The sequence below is a fragment of the Dufourea novaeangliae genome, unplaced genomic scaffold (assembly GCF_001272555.1).
Source record: "Dufourea novaeangliae isolate 0120121106 unplaced genomic scaffold, ASM127255v1 scaffold6, whole genome shotgun sequence".
In the NCBI taxonomy this organism is placed as follows: domain Eukaryota; kingdom Metazoa; phylum Arthropoda; class Insecta; order Hymenoptera; family Halictidae; genus Dufourea; species Dufourea novaeangliae.
In genome coordinates, this window is record NW_015373900.1 from 2211552 (window position 1) to 2229109 (window position 17558).

Here is a 17558-nt window from a genome sequence, read left to right on the forward strand (position 1 = left end):
TTAATTATATATTATAATATGATTTAGGTGATTGGAAATTGTTCCCTTTGCACATCTTACTTTAAAAGTTAAATTGTAAATTAATTGTATTACTATTTCTGCACTTTTGTTAACACCACATTAAAGAAAAAGCATAGATTCATTCGAATAATAACTATTCTTTCGGATTTGGTTAATTCTTCTACTTACACGTTAAAGAAACAGCAATTTCTTAAATGATTAAGAATTGAGTCTGTAACGGTACTACTATTATCGATAGAATGTATAAATGACATTTATCATGAAATTTATTAATAATATTATCAATGCTTACACTATAAATACCACTATCGATATCCCAACACGTCGAATCTACATACAGTGGGTCAAAAAAGTATTCGTCCACCCTTTAAAACAGAACAACTCTTTCAAAATTGGACCAAGTGACTTGAGTTTTTTTGTGAAGTTAGAAGGATTAGTTTACTAAATGATGTGTTAAACAAATTTTGAAAAATTTGCGACTTTTCAGAATGTCGAAGAAAATAGTAAATGTCGTTTTTTACAACTTTTTTGTCTGAGACTGTAATGAAAATTTAATTAATACAATTCGAAGGTTTATGTCAGTTATATACATGCAACTTTTATTGAAATCGATCAATACAGAAACGAGTAACGGCATCGAAATATGTAAGAATCTTTAGATATACTACAGTTGTAGGTCAAAAGTCGCGAAAAACTGCGATTTTCAACATTTTTAACCACTTCTATCTCATAACAACTTTAACTGATTTCGATGAAATTTTCAGCACGCACATAACTAACATAAATCTAAGAAGTATTCGTTAAATTTTCATTACAGTCTAATTTCTATTTTCTTCGCGATTCCGATCAATTGCAACTTTTTCAACCTTTTGTTAACGCATTATTTAGTACAATACTCCTTCTAAGTTCACAAAAAACTCAAGTCACTTGATCTAATTTTGAAAGAGTTGTTCTGTCTTAAAAAATCGAAAATTCTTACATCTTTCGACATCTGTTACTCCTTTCTGTACTAACCGATTTCAATAAAAGTTGCAGCATGTATAGAACTGACACAAATCTTCGAAATGTATTTATTACATTTTCATTACAATCTCAGATAAAAAAAGTCGCAAAAAAGCGACCTTCACTATTTTCTTCGCGATTCCGACCAATTGCAACTTTTTCAATATTTTTTTAACACATCATTCAGTAAACTAATCCTTCTAAGTTCACGAAGAAACTCAAGTCTCTTGAAAGAGTTGTTCTGTTTTAAAAGGTGTACGAATACTTTTTTACCCACTGTAGCTTTACCTCCGATCGACCGCCATATTGTGGGACCTTGCAATTATCTCGTAGAAAAGGGCTGTTAAATTTTCTCACGCGGGAAAAACTGCACAGCGTTTCCCACCTCGTTTTATGCCATCTATGGACCATGAAGGACAACCGTTGTCGGTTCTTTCGTTGATTTTATTGCCGCTAAAAAGACGATTCGAGCGACGGATCATGGGATTTCCAGTGACTTCAACGACAACGGCTACGGACCGTTTCGTAAATTATTCTTTTAGCTGGTACCGTGATGGCAAATTTTGTATCGTCCGGAATCCTCGAATCGCCACGATTATTTCACATTACGTCTTGTCTCGTAGTGTGCAAACGGTGACTGGTGTATTATGGTCGATTACACAGCTCGTACGTGCCTTGTTTACTAAACCGAACACGTACTCGAGCAAAGAATTCACTTGTCGTTCCTCGGCCGCAATCGTTAGATTTTTTGGGGTGTTTCCGCCAATAACAATATTCACGAAATTACATAAAAATCACTCCGACAAAAGGGCTAGAAATCTTTTTACAGAGAAGATTGCGAGAAATCATTCAGTCGCCATGGAAGAATTCAGAACAAAACGATTCAGATTAACATTCATTTTCAGGGACAAAAGTGTTCGTTCCAGCTTTATTTCCATGTTTATAATTCAGTGTGTTTAATATGTAAGACACGATTTTTGTTCTTACTTTTATGATACAGGAACAATTTTAACCGTGGTCATGAATTTTCCATCGTTTCCAGTAGCATTGGTTTTATGAAAAGAAATAAATGCATGAATAACTGAATCGATTGAATTGTTAATTGTTATCAGAGTCTACGGGGTCCATGTATGATAATTAAAGTTAGGAGGTATTGTTTTTTGCTTCTAAACAATCGATGAGATTGTTGACGATGGTTATGGATTCGCTTTTCTAAACAATTAAGAAATCATTTGTCAATGCAGGTGTAGATAACCATTTTTAAAGGTAAAAACGAAAAAGTAACCAACTTTCAATTTATTTCACTAGGAAATGCATCGTTATTTCTCACAATAACGGAAAATATATTAAAAATTCGTACTGTATAATATGACTGATTTTCAAAGAATTATATACAAAATTAGTAAAGTTTCAAACGTTCGAGAAATCGAGAGTTTATGACAAGAAATCGGGAGGAGTTGTAAGATCACTCGAGAGTCTCCGTTCAGGTGTTCGATTTGTTCTTTGAAAGAATATTCGATCTATAGATAAAACGAAGTGTTGTCGAACGGAGAACTGGTAAACTGAATACGAAATTACGTAAAATCCGCGGTACGATTTGCATAAGGGGGGACATTAAAGTGGAATAATCAAGCGAGTTTCCCACGTGTACGGACGGTCCTATCAGGTACGAGCAACGAAGGCGCGGGGTGTTTTCTCCTGCTTTCGTCACACGAGGTCCGTCACACGTTAATTTCAGACAAGAAAGTCGGACTCTATGATGTCACGGTTTGTTCGTTGCTTTCACTTGTCCCGGATCGTATACTTTTTCCCATGTTTTTTACCGATCCCCACGTTGATTCATCTGATCAGCCGTTTTCTTAAGTCTATTTAGAAATTTTCACAAGTTTTTTTCTCTGGTGTTCGTATTTGCCGCTTCAAGTTCGGTGCAATTCTCTGAAAGCACACTTTCTCTGCTTGCTACTTTTGTTAATACGTATATGGACGCTCTACAGTGGGTAAAAAATTTATTCGTACACCCTTTAAGACAAGTTTGACTGTCTCAAAAATTGGATCAAGTGACTTGAGTTTCTTTGTGAACTTAGAAGGATTTGTGTACTAAATGATGTGTTAACAAAATGTTGAAAAAGTTGCAATTGGTCGGAATCGCGAAGAAAATAGTAAAGGACGCTTTTAGCGACTTTTTTTATCTGAGATTCTAATGAGAATTAGATTTATGTTAGTTACGTGTAGGCTGAAAATTTTATCGATATCGGTTAACGTTGTTATGAGATACAAACGGGTAAAAAAGTTTAATATCACAGTTTTTCGCGACTTTGGACCTATAACTGTAGTATATCTAAAGATTCTTACATCTTTCGATATCTGTTACTCGTTTCTGTAGCAACCGAGTTTAATAAAAGTTGCAGCATGTGTATATGTATAACTGATATAAATCTTTGAAATGTATTTATTAAATTTTCATTACAGTCTCAGACAAAAAAGTTGTAAAGAACGACATTCACTATTTTCTACGACATTCTGAAAAGTCGCAAATTTTTCAAAATTCTTTTAACACATCATTTAGTAAACGAATCCTTCTAACTTCACAAAGAAACTCAAGTTAGTTGGTCCAATTTTGAAAGAGTTGTTCTGTTTTAAAGGGTGTACGAATACTTTTTTTACCCACTGTAAGTATTGGGACAGCTGCCCAATACGAAGAAAATGTGATGTTTCCTGAATACTAGAACTACCAGCATTGAATACCATCATTAAAAAGCCGTATTGACCACTCTAGGTATTTTATTTTACCTAGTTTCAATATATAGTGCTTGAATTTTTCATTATCTAAATAAAGAGTTCCGAATAATGGATAAAAGATGAAAAAAGTACTGTGCCTTTTTTAATCGAATAAACGTGGAAATTCGAATTTATATAATAAAATAATATTTCTGCTTGAATTAGTGGGCACTTGGTAAATAATTATTTACTCTCATTAACTGTTTAAAGGTCAGAACTATGATCTTAAATACTGTTGCTTTTCACTACTAATAAAATTATGCCCAACTCTGACACAGAGTAGTAAATCGTATATAACGAATAGAAAAAGTATAATGAACAATAAATGATTAATTGTAAACTTAATTATTCCTATCGTTTGGTAGTACATATGTACTATGAAGTAGATGCGAAACAAGACATATTGATAACAGACTAATGAATAATTGATTCCAATCTCGTTACGTGTAGATTCACGTGCGGAAAAAGCTTGTCCAAATAATCTAGCATAAAATTAAAAATGTTCATTGTTATAGTAACTAGACCGTGATTCCTACACGAAACTCGTCTCACGGCCAGTATAAAAATGTCACAGATAGGAATGACGTTATTCAACGCTTTTATTCGCCGATATCACGTTGACCTCGCGTCGCGATCTAGAAACTCTGTACAAAATGGCCTTTAGGGGTCACGGCTATACCGGTTACCGAAATGGGCCGGTTGCAAAACGATGTTGCAGAGAACGAAGCCGTGTGTGCTCTCTTTGCTCCGTTCCTATTTTCCTTTTGCATCTACGACTGGGAGACGGATCGTCGCTTTCTCCCTATTCGTCGACGAGAAAGTCTTTTCTGTGAAACGTACGAATAAATTGGCCTCCCTATCTGCTCCCATGACACCCGACCGATACGTTATCAGTGCAATAATATTCCCTTCTTCGATGGAAACGTAACGTTTGCCCAGCTTCAACAATGGAATTATCGACGATCAGTGCACAACAGATGTTTCTATCGAAGTGTGATAAAATAATACGGTTTTGAAAAATATATCGATTTAACCTATGAATTCATTTTAACCCATAGGGTTCTTAATTGCGTAGTCATCTCAAGCAGAGTTTTTATCGTTAAATAATTCATTCAATTACCTTTTGTATTGCTAAACACACAGTGAATACAAGATTAAATACTGATTTTGTACGAAAATCACGGTTATTTAGTTTTGACTGATGTAATTCAACGACATTCGTTTGAAGTTCGCGCGTTGTTGTCCGCCATATTGAATACAAATAAAGTGTCTTATATTTATACATTATATCTCTTCAATATATTTATATTTTTTCTTTCAATATTTCACTAGCTTGATTGAAATACGATCGATATTACTTCGAAATATAATGGGATTAAAAAAATTTTCGATTTCCTTCGAATCTGTTAGACGCCAGTTGGAGAAAAATTGCATAGAATCTATTCCAATTATATTGGGTTATCAAGTATGAAACTTGACGAATACAACGTAACAACTTTACTTTACCGATTTGAGCCAAATGAGCCAATATGGTATCATATTCATAAACCACACGAACGTTTCGATTTTTCCATGGTTCTGCACAAGGAGGTCAACCAATAAAACTAATAAAGATATTTTAATAAACAAATATGACTTATGAAAAGTGAAGATGCACCCTCAAACTAACCTAATATTGAAATCCGGCGCGAAACGAAAGATTATCCTAAATGTAAAAATTTGCGTTTTGACATTTGTCAACTTTCATGCTTAACCCCTTGCCATACGATTTTTTCATGATATCAATCTCAAGAATTACTTTATCGTTAATATTTTCCCAGATACCAAAGTAATTATACTCTTACGGCAAGTGTTACAATTTATTCTGAACCTTAAATGTGAATACCAGCAAAACAGTAATAATATCTATACATGTTTACTAAATTCAGTTTAAAATAATATACGCTTCGATGAAAATTTATTTTTTAAAGTTCGATGATACCTTTTTGTATCCTTACTTGTAATTTCTTTCTGCTCTGTACACGACTGTTCAACAGAGAGTTGGCAGTTTGCACTTTCGAATACACATTCTTCGACGGTGCACATATGCGTGACCGCAATCTGGAGGGCGTTCGTGACAGAAAATAACGGATCCTCGTGACAAAGATATAAAATATCGTTTATCCAGGGAATTTTGTAAGGCTACAGGAAATCACTCGAGGCGTCCGATAGTTATTTTCGAACGGTCTGCAATTACGTTTGCGTAAGTTACGTGTACGCACGCACGCCAATGTGCGGCGGCGTGCTGTCGGTCACGCGCGTTTTATTTACGTTCGACAGGTTTCGTTTTACGGGGCCTGTCTTTCCTTGTAATCACGATCATTTCTCTGCCCGTTAAGCGTGAAATCTGCCGATTCTTCCGTCATTTTTATGAACCCCGACGGCTACGACTGCAAAAGTTTCCGACTCGAGTCCTATAATACTATTCGCTGACTGTAACAAGTTGCGACATTAATGTGCTCTGAAAAAGACATTAACCTTTTGCACTCCAAGGCTCTTTTATTATAAGCGACAAGAAATCTAAAGATATCTTTGTGGTGTCAGTTTTGAAATGCTTGAATGTTGCTTTCGTAATAATGATTTCTAAGATTTACACAATTTTATTTTATTCGTTAGTTTAGTGTTTAGTTTGCATTGTAATAAGCGTAACTCACTTGGATTTTACGGTGATTAATTGGAAAGGATTAATATGTAGTTCGTATGAAATGTTCTGGTGAATATTTGGGAAAATTTGAAAATAACTGATGTTGATAGATTTTTAATGTTAGGAATTATGTACGTTTACCTTAAACACGTATTGATCAATGCTGCTGGGCTTTTTGAAGAAGTTTGCTTCGAATAGTCTGGATGTTGATGACACTGTTATCATCATCCTAATTTCGCATGGTTCATTGATTTATGATAGGAAACATTGTTAGGTAAATATACACGGTGAAATTGTAGAGACAATAAAAATAGACGATATCTAACAAGACTCTTATGGTATAATACGTTTTCTTATGTGCCCTTTTGTGGAAAAATGATTCATTGACTTTCAAATTACATTCTTCAGTGAATTTCGAATTTCATACTGTTTTACATGCTCATTATTCACTTGTCAGTTGTCTGCACGTTTATGAAGTTGAACATGTACCAACATAATTACTTTAATGACAGTTCCATGAACAGGAAAACGAGAAATCATGGGTTGATTTCACGACGTGCAAGCGATAAGTTAACTCATCTTCCTTGGTTAACAATTTCATTGAAATTTCATCGACTGACTGGTTTTCCCCACAGTTTAGGCACAATTGAAAAAACAACATACTTGGTGGTCAGTTCAACTTGACCACAAACAAAGAAGCATGACTTCATATTATTATGATTGTCGCAATTATAAAGTTGCGAAAGTGCTGAAAAACGAGCTGCATCGACTAATACATTAACCCTGCTGTTTTCCTCACTTATTTTTCACGTTTGTATTCCTTTGGTCAAAATAATTTGCTCTTACGAAATGGGAAATACACAAAAATTAAATGTAACATTCAAATATGTTGGATATTAAATACGAATAATTAAAAATATTCAAAACAGTCTTCATTCCAGGTCATTCAGACCGAAGGAGAACAGCATGATTGAAAACTACATGATTCCATTAAAGAAATTACAGTTGACCTTCATATGTCCTCTACGCTTCCACCTACAAATGAACTATCCACATCAAATTATGTCTCCCTCGAAACCATTTAACTTTTGTTGGAAACATTGTCTGATATCACGAATAATTTCGGAGACATTCGAGGGGACCGACTGCAATAGGCTATATACAGGGTGCTCCACTTAACCTGAGTACCTTCAATATCTCATTTGTTTTTGAAGATACAAAAAAATGTGAGGGGAAAGTATTATTTGGTTAGAAGGAGCAAATACTACTGTAAACAAACATTTTTCCCAAGGTCATTGATGTTTGTTTAAATGGGACTACATATTTTTATCAGCCTGGTTTAACAGTTAACATCAAGACCAATACAATGACTTATAACAGTGTGACCTTCATCTGACCTTGAATACGTAAAGTCCACAAATGTACGGGAGTAGATTTAAATAATAAAATAACTACGATAGAGGGATTACTGCAAAAACGCATCGAAGTTGATGGACATCACTTTGGGCATTCAGTCAGTTACTTGTTCACGTTAGGTGGGACACCCTGTACAAGTCACTATTATACTCACATTACACCTCTGCTTCATCAGCAATCTCTCGAAACGAAAAACCAGTCCACTTTTCCTAAATTCTCTAAACGATCGTTATTTTTCCAGGCGATGTCGGTGTTGCCCGTGTTGTTGCTGCTCGGCGGCTGCTCGGCCCAGTGTCTGACCGGCAACGACAATCCACCAATGGTGAACCCGACCACGAAGAAGGCGTTGGCCGACGGCCGTTACGCTTTCGCTCTGGACACCCTGAAGAAAACTGCGCTGATTGAATCGCGGGAAAATATTTTCTACAGTCCCCACAGCCTCCATCAGGCGTTGACCTTGGCGTACTTCGGTTCCCGCGGCAACACGGAGCAGTCCTTGAAGAGAGCGCTGCACATCCCGAAAGGCCAGTCGAAGGTCGACGTACAACGATACTACGCGTTGGAGAATTCCATCAAGCAACAGATCGACATCCAGGTGAGGGGAGAGCAACGCTCCGCGTGAAATTATTTGCGGTTGCATCATTTGTCGTCTGAGCTAGCAACTATTCCAAGGCGAGCCACGTAATCTCCGGGGCATCGTGGGCCCGGATACCGAATTGTTCAATCGTCGTTGCGCGTGTCGTCGGCGTCCGGTTCCCTCGTCCTTGGCCGTACACCATCGATTTGCCGTTCTGAAAACTGGCGCGGAATGTTATAACACGTTAGATACAGAGTACGACGATACACTTTCAAGGCTCGATTGTACATTCACGAGCAAACTCGGCTTTCACTAGGGGAAAAAAAGGCGTAGAAGAAAATTCTTCTACTACCTGGTAAATTTATCCTAGGTATGGAGATAAATGTTAAGTCGAATATTAATTTGGCATAAATTTCAGTAATTCCAAATACCAACAGATAGGAGCATGGTAGGAGGCCCTTCTCCTACGCCACTTTTTCCCCTAGCGGAAGCCGAGTTTGCTCGCGAGGGTACATTCACGAGCAAACTCGGCTTCCGTTAGGGGAAAAAGTGACATAGAGAAAAGGTCCTCTTACCATGCTCCTACCACTTGGTATTGGGAATTACCAAAATTTATGCCAAATTAACATCCGATTTAACATTTGTTTCAGTACCTGAAATTAATTTACGAAGTGGTAGTATATTCTTCTCTTACGCCACTTTTTCCCCTAGTGGATGCCGAGTTTGCTCGATTGGACCTTGAAACGTGGATCTTTCTGCTTGGACAGGCGGCCTACGTGGCACAGTGGTTCAGAATAGAAATTTAATATGTCAAATGGGCGGAACGAAATTTCATTTATTTTTCAAATAACTAGCATCAGTTCACTCTTGAGCTTCAAAGGTATTTTCTGTGAATAATTTTGAAAGTATAAATGGATTCTGATTAATAGTAACACGCGGAGTTGATATAATAACTGCTGAAACGCTACCAATAGGGATGTACACTGCTATCATTATTAGGACATTTATGAAATATCCAGTAAATGGTAGAGGGCATTATAAAATTGCTGAATATCTGAAATTAATATCGTTCAGGGGGTATTAAAGCTACGTGGACAACGTTTGTATTACTGGGGAGAAATAGAAATGACTTGAGATATATAATTTTTAGGAAACATTATATTTTCTTCGTATAGACCAGGTGTCCTAATAGTTATAAGCGGTAGTGCAGGTACAGTAAATCCTTGATGAGTGTTCGAAGGCTCCTCGGCACTGAACATTAAGTATTTCACAAATTAATTCAGAATTCCAAGCCCTATCATTGTGCTAAACATCCTTAAAAAGTCAGCCTTACACCTGGGTACCTCTCCTTGTCAGTGTCGACGAGTCTTTGAACACTCATAGAATATTTACCGTATTCTGAAAAGGGGATGGAAGAGTGAAATAAATATATTCGAAATTTAAGGAAATACAAGAAAATCTTGGAAAAATGAAACCGTGAAAGACTCATTCCATGCATTATTGTTTTTCGCAGAACCTTTCATATCATTGATCTTAGTGAAAAACAGAAAAGAATTTTCTAAAAGTTCATACGCTCATGAAGATGTTGAGAAGCTGTTATTGAATGATGTCATCAAGGAGTGTCCCTGAAATTCATAAAAATTTCTTTATCTACCTCTATTTAAATAAAATTATAAATGAACAAATTTTTGATCTAAATAAGCGTAGGTATTAGATGCTGAATTTTTATTCTGTACCACTATGCGTTTTTCGCTGACGATTTGCTTTATTTCCGCTGGTCGAATGACGTTAACCCATTGAGGACTAAGCAGTGAAACAATACGATTTTTTATTCTTTACAAAATTACATACCTAGTTGGAAGAAGGAATAATGATGAATAAATTATTAAGTACATTCCTGGAATTCCTTTTCATAACCACAATATCAAAAAAACAGAATTCAGTAAACTAGATAGCACATGACGCCTTGAACACGCCCATTTTACAGCTATTTTAGGCTTAAGGCGCCTTTAAGCCGTGTTCAGGACGTCATTGGGTGTCACGTGCCATCCAGGAAGTGTAAATTAACTAAAAAGAATTGTAAATGAAACGTTGCATATACGCAACATTGGTCCTTAATGTGTTAATGCGGTTAAAACGAAAATGCGGATGTCTTGGAAAGCGATAACTTAATCACGGTCACATTACACTGATTGCTTGCTGACTATTCGTGTATGCTACACGGTCACAGATAGGGACATCGGTTCGCAGACTCTGAGCTCGGTGTCGAACGTGTTAAACAGAGTGGTTCCGGGAAACTTTTTAACGAGCAGTCGTACCTGTCGATGACTCAGAGACTCGTTTCTATAGATTCCACGGTGTAATTATTAACAACGATTACCGTGTTGTGCTTCAACACTTCGCGGTCTGCGGTCTGTAACCAGCTGAAGCGCCATCTGATTCAAAGAAACTGTGATATGCAAAGTTAAAGTTTTCCGTTTTTTCTTCTATTCGTATGTTTCACACTTTCCTCTTATCGACAGACACGATAAGTTTTAACGTTTTCATTTGATTTCACTCTCCCAGGTGATTCGAGATAGTAGTTCTTCTATTTATAACCGAAAAAGGCAAACATGGGTATATTGAATGTTTCAGACAACAAATATCACTTTTTAAAATTTTTATACGATAAAACAAAGTATAATCTTCATTTTATTTATTCATCACTGTATTACACACTGCGTGGCATAACTATAAAATCATCTTAAAAATTTCAATCTTTATGTATGATGGTTAAAATAAAACTATGCTTCCTAGGGAATATAATCTATCCTTTTCTGGAGAAATGGTACTTCTCAATACTATTTCAGACATGGCATACTTGGTTCGTTTTTGTTTCAATCACAATGGGTATAGAAGAATTGCAAATTTTAGGGTGGTTTCATAGTTATGAGACAAAATTTCTGCGATTTTGTATACCTCACTAACGCCGTCAGTGTTCGTTACTTATGTTGCATAGATAGAATTGATGAAGGTATAATTTGAATGCAATGGTTCCAAGACTAGGTGTATGTCAAAATAATGGCTATTTTTCCGTCAGGAATTTTGATTAATATTGAACTATAGTTATAGTATCTCTCATTTCAAACAGTTCACACCTTTTTAGCTAACAATAAGTATGACGAACCATTTACTGAAATCGTAAGATAACTACTTTATACTCTAATTATATTCAATATACTAGCAATAAATAGACTGTGGAACTTTATGCAAAATCACATTTTTCGAAGTGATTTGTAAAGACAAATGTGAAGATTGAATTTTCCTCCACTTATTAAGGATTTTATTGTCATAAGAATGACACAGAAGATGTATTAGATCTGATGTTATCTTTACCATTTATCATATTTCACATGGTCGTACATGTTATAGATGCATATAATCCGCACTCTACCAATAAATAATCTATTATTTTTTTAAGTAGATTACCAACAAAGTTTACACTTCAATTTTCACTCTAAAATTCCGTGACGGCTAATTTACTATTAAATTCATTCTGAATTCCCATTTCTTATGCCTCTTTCGTATTTCTGCCGTCATCATTTTATTTCGTTTATATAATAAAATGATAAAATATATTACCATTTCGCTTAAATCTAACATTTCACCTGTATTCCAGGGAAATACAACGACTGACTACGAGTACACTTCGGCGAATCGGCTGTGGATATCGGACACGAGGAAAGTACGCGAGTGCATGTTGGACATCTTCGGCGATCAGTTAGAGAAAACTGACTTCCGTACGAATCCCGGTGCCGTTCGGGAAAATATCAACCAGTGGGTCAGCAACACGACAAAAGGTCATATTCGGGACCTTCTACCACCGAACAGCATCGACCAAGATACCGATTTGGTACTCGCGAACGCGGTCTACTTCAAAGGACGCTGGCAGAGTCGTTTCGATCCGGCCAACTCCAAGAAGGATCTCTTCTACAGTTCCGGATCCATGAATTCTATGGTCACGTTCATGCACCAGAAGGGAACCTTTAACCATCGTGAGTTACTTAAGAGTATAATTTAATTGATATTAAGTCACCTATTTGTATCAGTTCCATTTTTAACCCTTTAACGGTGTTTGATGAGTATACTTGTCATGAGAAAATGATCATTTTTTGGGTAATGACGAGTATACCCGTCATGTAAAAATATGAAACACCTTTTGCTATAAAAATTGAAATTTTAGTTAAGATTGAAAAGTATATTTCTTTTATTAGAATAAAGGAATCAAATTGGGTAAGGTGTTTTCATATGTATGTGAAATTTTCATACTTTCTTTAATTACGAATTTTATAAGTTTGTGTTAATAATATTTGTTATATTAATTTATTTTGTAACCAATAACAATACAGTTATTGGTTTTTAAATAGACCGTATCGTAGTGTTTGCCATTTTGTTATAATTTAATTCAAAGTTACAGTAGATGCATTTATTTTGCGGTTGACGAGTATACTCGCCATCGCTTGATTTTTATTACACACGTAGATATACATTTCCAAAACAAAAATCTACTGTTAAAGGGTTAAGGAAGCCGATCAATACTGTTTTTGTTGAAAGAAATTAGAAAGTTGGCGAAAATATTCCATTAAGCACGTAATGAAAGTTCAAAACCATGTGTGTTCCGTCGTAGACCGAAACGACGGTTATACAGTCAGACGATACCGTTACTTTTTATTATTTTATTCCTTCTTTCAGTCAATTTATATATTTTCAAGACCGACCCTTTGCAATTTTAATTTCGTTAACACAAAGAGAATAATAGACAAAAGAAGCGAACATTTGGTCTGCAGTCCGCCACATGCGCTCGGTAACCTGGGACCCATCCGCGCCGGGCCTTACCGGGGCGCGCTGACTCGCAGACAATATAATCATAAAACCCTACCGTTGAGAGACTCGAAAATTCGTCGCGGTCAACTCGCACCGCGACCACGTGCGCGATATTTTCCTGACGTCCGCTTCGCCCTGAAGGAGAGGTATTCCACCTCCGCGTCGCGTGGAAAACCCGAGAAATTTGCCTTCCCCTTCAGGGCATCACCAATAAGGAGGCGAGTTTTGGTCACGCCTTCATCAAACTTTGAGGAAGCGCGACGTCACACGAAACTCGAACAGACAGTCGAAAAGATACATTCAGTCGAAAACATTCATTAGAAAACACTCGTTCGCAAAACATACTCGTTACGACTAGAGTCACACGGACTCAATTCATTCGCATTAACTCGCAATCGAACAATCATTCGACAACATTCGCATCACGATTCGCCAGCTCCAACGGTCGAGCAATTATTCGTTTTTCTCACTAGAGAAATTGAAACAGTTGCCTAATATTAATTTGGCGGGCAACAGTCGCAACCGGACGCGTACCACGACGGTCGAGCCTGGAATTTACAACTCCAGGCGGATTCGAAAGAGAAATCCACGCGGACGGACGCGACATATTTTTGGTCCTTCGAGCCGGATTCATATTTTTGGTCCTTCGAGCCGGATTCACATATTTTTGGTCCTTCGAGCCGGATCTACAATGTGGTTCACACAACTATGAAGTAAATGTAACCCAGATAACACATGACGCCTTGAAGACGCCCATTTTACCGAGGAACCTTCGAACACTCATCAAGAATTTACTGTAAAAAGAAATTCCTAAAAATTCATGCGTTTGTAGAGATGATGAGAACACTGTTAGTGAATAACGTCATTGCAGAGGGTCCCCAAAATTGATAAAAATCTTTTCACATATCCACTTCTACTTAAATAAAGTTACAAGTTTCAAAATGTTTACTTGCTTCAGCTAAATAACCGTATGATCCGCTAAATGTTTAATTCTGGACCACATCGGGAAGAAATGGGTTAATAAGTACATTCCTCTCACAATTGTCGAAATTAAACGGACATCTAAATGTTCACCGTAACAATACGTCACACAAAATCCACCAAAAACTCTAACCAAGTCCATTGAATGCTAAAATCATCCTTCTTTTACAGTAATCTCCGAGCTCCTGGGCGCGCACATCCTCGAGCTTCCCTACAAAGGCGAGCAAATCTCCATGTTCGTGATGCTCCCACCGTTCGTCTCCGCGCGTTCAATGAACGGAGGTGATCGTGACGGTGTCCGTCAGTTGATCGAACGTCTGTCAACCGACGAGGGATCCGCTGAACTGAAGGACATCCTCAGCTACGGGATGCCACCCCGTGACGTTGAGGTCTATCTACCACGTTTCGAGGTTGAGAAAGAGCTTCCTCTGGGTACCCTGTTACATGCCCTTGGTGCTGGCGATTTATTAGCACCAAATGCTGCGGATCTTCGTGATTTCCTGGAGGACGGCGAGAAACCGCTACATCTGGGCGACGCTGTTCATCGTGCGCGCATCGAAGTCACCGAAGAGGGCACCACTGCGGCGGCCGCGACCGCTTTGTTTACGTTCCGCTCGGGCAGACCGTTGCAACCGGCGATATTCAACGCGAATCATCCGTTCGTGTACTTCATCTACGACAAACCGATGGGCACCATAATGTTCAGCGGGATCTATCGTTCGCCAAATCCTACGAAGAACACGATGGAGATGTCGTCCCGCTGAGGTGTCAGGAGGTTGTTCCTTTTGCTTGTTTGGTTTGTAAGCTTGAGTAATGTGGATTGGACGGACGTGAGCTGTGCTTGAATGAACTTGAGTGAATGTTTTCTGTGGATAATAATAGTTTGGGTGTGTGTTTACGAGTGTTTGTTCTTCTTGTTGACTTGACGTTGGGCCCTTTGAAGGTACTTTGATGGGGTCGAGTTTGAAGTGAAAATTATGAATATATACCCAGATAGCACATGACGCCTAATGACGCCTTGAAGACGGCTTAAAGGCACCTTAGACGCAAAATAGCCGTAAAATGGGCGTTTTCAAGGCGTCATGTGTTATCTGGATATCGAGTTGTGGGTGTTCTTGGCGGTAACCAGGGCGATTGGATTAACTCTTTGAAGCACAGGATTTTATAATAAAAAGAATGCCTTTTTGCAAAGAAATTTTATTTTTGTAAAATGTGACAAAATGGTTTTATTTTTGTTACTTTTTTATTTGGAGTATTTTCATGGTTCAAAGGTGGTATGAATAACGTCGTGTCGTAAAATACGAATAAAGTGGGACATTTTTTGTACCACTGTGCTTCAAAGAGTTGAAATATTAGGTCGTCCGGAAAGTTCGATACCGTTTCAGAACGTAAAATGGCAATCTACAATTTGCAAGTTTTATCTTATTTTATGAACAAATATAGTTTCCATTTCCTTTTACTGCTTCTTATCTTTCAAAGTATTTTACCATAACGTTTACATAAAATTTGTTGGTAAGTCTGTTTAAAAAAAACACTTTAATATGGTTTTTATTGACTTCGACACAGTTTCGAAGATTTTTCCTGACATAAAATATGTACAACGGTCACTTAGATGAATGATTACCCTCACGGCGTAATGTCGAGTAAATACAGTAGCGGACAAAAAAGTTACCATTTTTCTGATTCGTTATATTTCTATTATTTCTTAACATCAACTTACATAATATATTGGATTTTATAGTTTTCAATTCTCTATCAAAATATATATTAAACCAATACTACTACAATTTTAAGTTAATGTTAAATAATAAAAAATGGTAACCTTTGTGTCCTCTACTGTACATTAAATACTATAAACTTTCCCAATAAAAATAGCAATGTAGTTTTGTTTTTACACTTTTTATATAGAGTAACTGAACTACACTGTGTGCTGGATTGTATTTCTTGACTTGTATTTCTCAGAAAAATAGGAAAGTTCTAAATGTAACTCAAACAGTGCGTACATATGAAGTGTGTTTTTGAGGTAGTGTATGTTCGCTGTATCAATTTTCCATTTCTTCAGTAAAAATGATAAAGACATTGGACATGAAACGGCATGAATTTTCCGGGGGACCTAATAATTATGAGCCCGTTTGGTTCTTACGTTTTCTTAATTTGTATCGAGTATTGTGATCGTTTTTGCTGCATCGATGCTACACTGATGATTGCTTTTTGCCACAAAAGCGGATTCTTTGTAGTAGGAAAATGGAGTTCGTCACTTATGTTCATTTAGTAGTGTTCGACTGAAAAAAGCGTTGTTGCATTTAATTTTGTTAATTCTTTCGTGTTTAGAAGACACAAAATTCCTGGTCGAACACCTAAATTTCTAATTCTTCGAATACTTTCAAGTGTAAACTGTTACACAAGACGCGTTGTAATTTACAATTTTTTGTATTGTATTTGCGTGTACTTATGCTTTGTTTGCGTATGTGTGAATATGTGCATTGCTCGGAGTTAATTTATAATGATGGATTTTCACTTTAGTCAGAAATGCGTGGTTGTAGTTTGGTATCGTTTCCCATCATTAACACATTTCCCAATATATTATTTAAGTCTGTTTAAAGTCATCTACAAATTTTTATAATTATATACGAGCGAAATAATCTTTGTTAGCAAAGATGTATTTATTTATTATGAACAAATTCAATGAACCTGTATCATACGTATTAGAAGTAAAAAATAAATGACTAATCAAACGAAGGGTCGAAGTCGTATTTAAGTTTTTTAATTTGTTTTTGTAACATTTAAAATTGCTCCAAGTTACAGTCAATTCAATTTCCGTTAAGTAATTATCATCATTTATTCTACTCAAGGTTATTAATTGAATAGTCTATAATAAGAGAAATATCAAAGTTATTTGAAAAAAAAGTAATAGTAAATTAATTTATATTGAAATAAGGACTTAGATATCTAATTCCTATTATTACTGTATACACTTGCCTGTTCAATACTCTCGCAGGACTTAACAGATATCAGGCATGACTTAAAATTTGTCTAAAAAACCATACACATCTGTTTCCGCATTAAGACACAATGATAATGCAAATTGGCAGCATATCCGCAGCAAGTCTTGCAACACAACCCAGGCTAACTAACTTAGGTCAATTTATAACCTACGCTATGTTGCAAGACTTGCTGCTAATCTGTTGCTAACTTCCGTGCAAGTTATTGATAGCAGATCATGCATCAAAGTTGTAG

General features: G+C 36.5%; 1 protein-coding gene across 1 annotated transcript in view; it reads left to right on the forward strand.

Annotated features, from left to right (window-relative positions):
• Window positions 1-15085, forward strand: part of LOC107193452 (serpin B3-like) — an 18588-nt gene extending 3503 nt beyond the window's left edge. Inside the window, exons 2-4 of the mRNA XM_015582898.1 lie at window positions 8142-8495; window positions 12136-12511; window positions 14493-15085. Of these exons, the coding sequence (XP_015438384.1) occupies window positions 8142-8495; window positions 12136-12511; window positions 14493-15085 (1323 nt within the window). The remainder of the gene's footprint in view (window positions 1-8141; window positions 8496-12135; window positions 12512-14492) is intronic.
• The last annotated feature ends 2473 nt before the right edge of the window (window positions 15086-17558 follow it).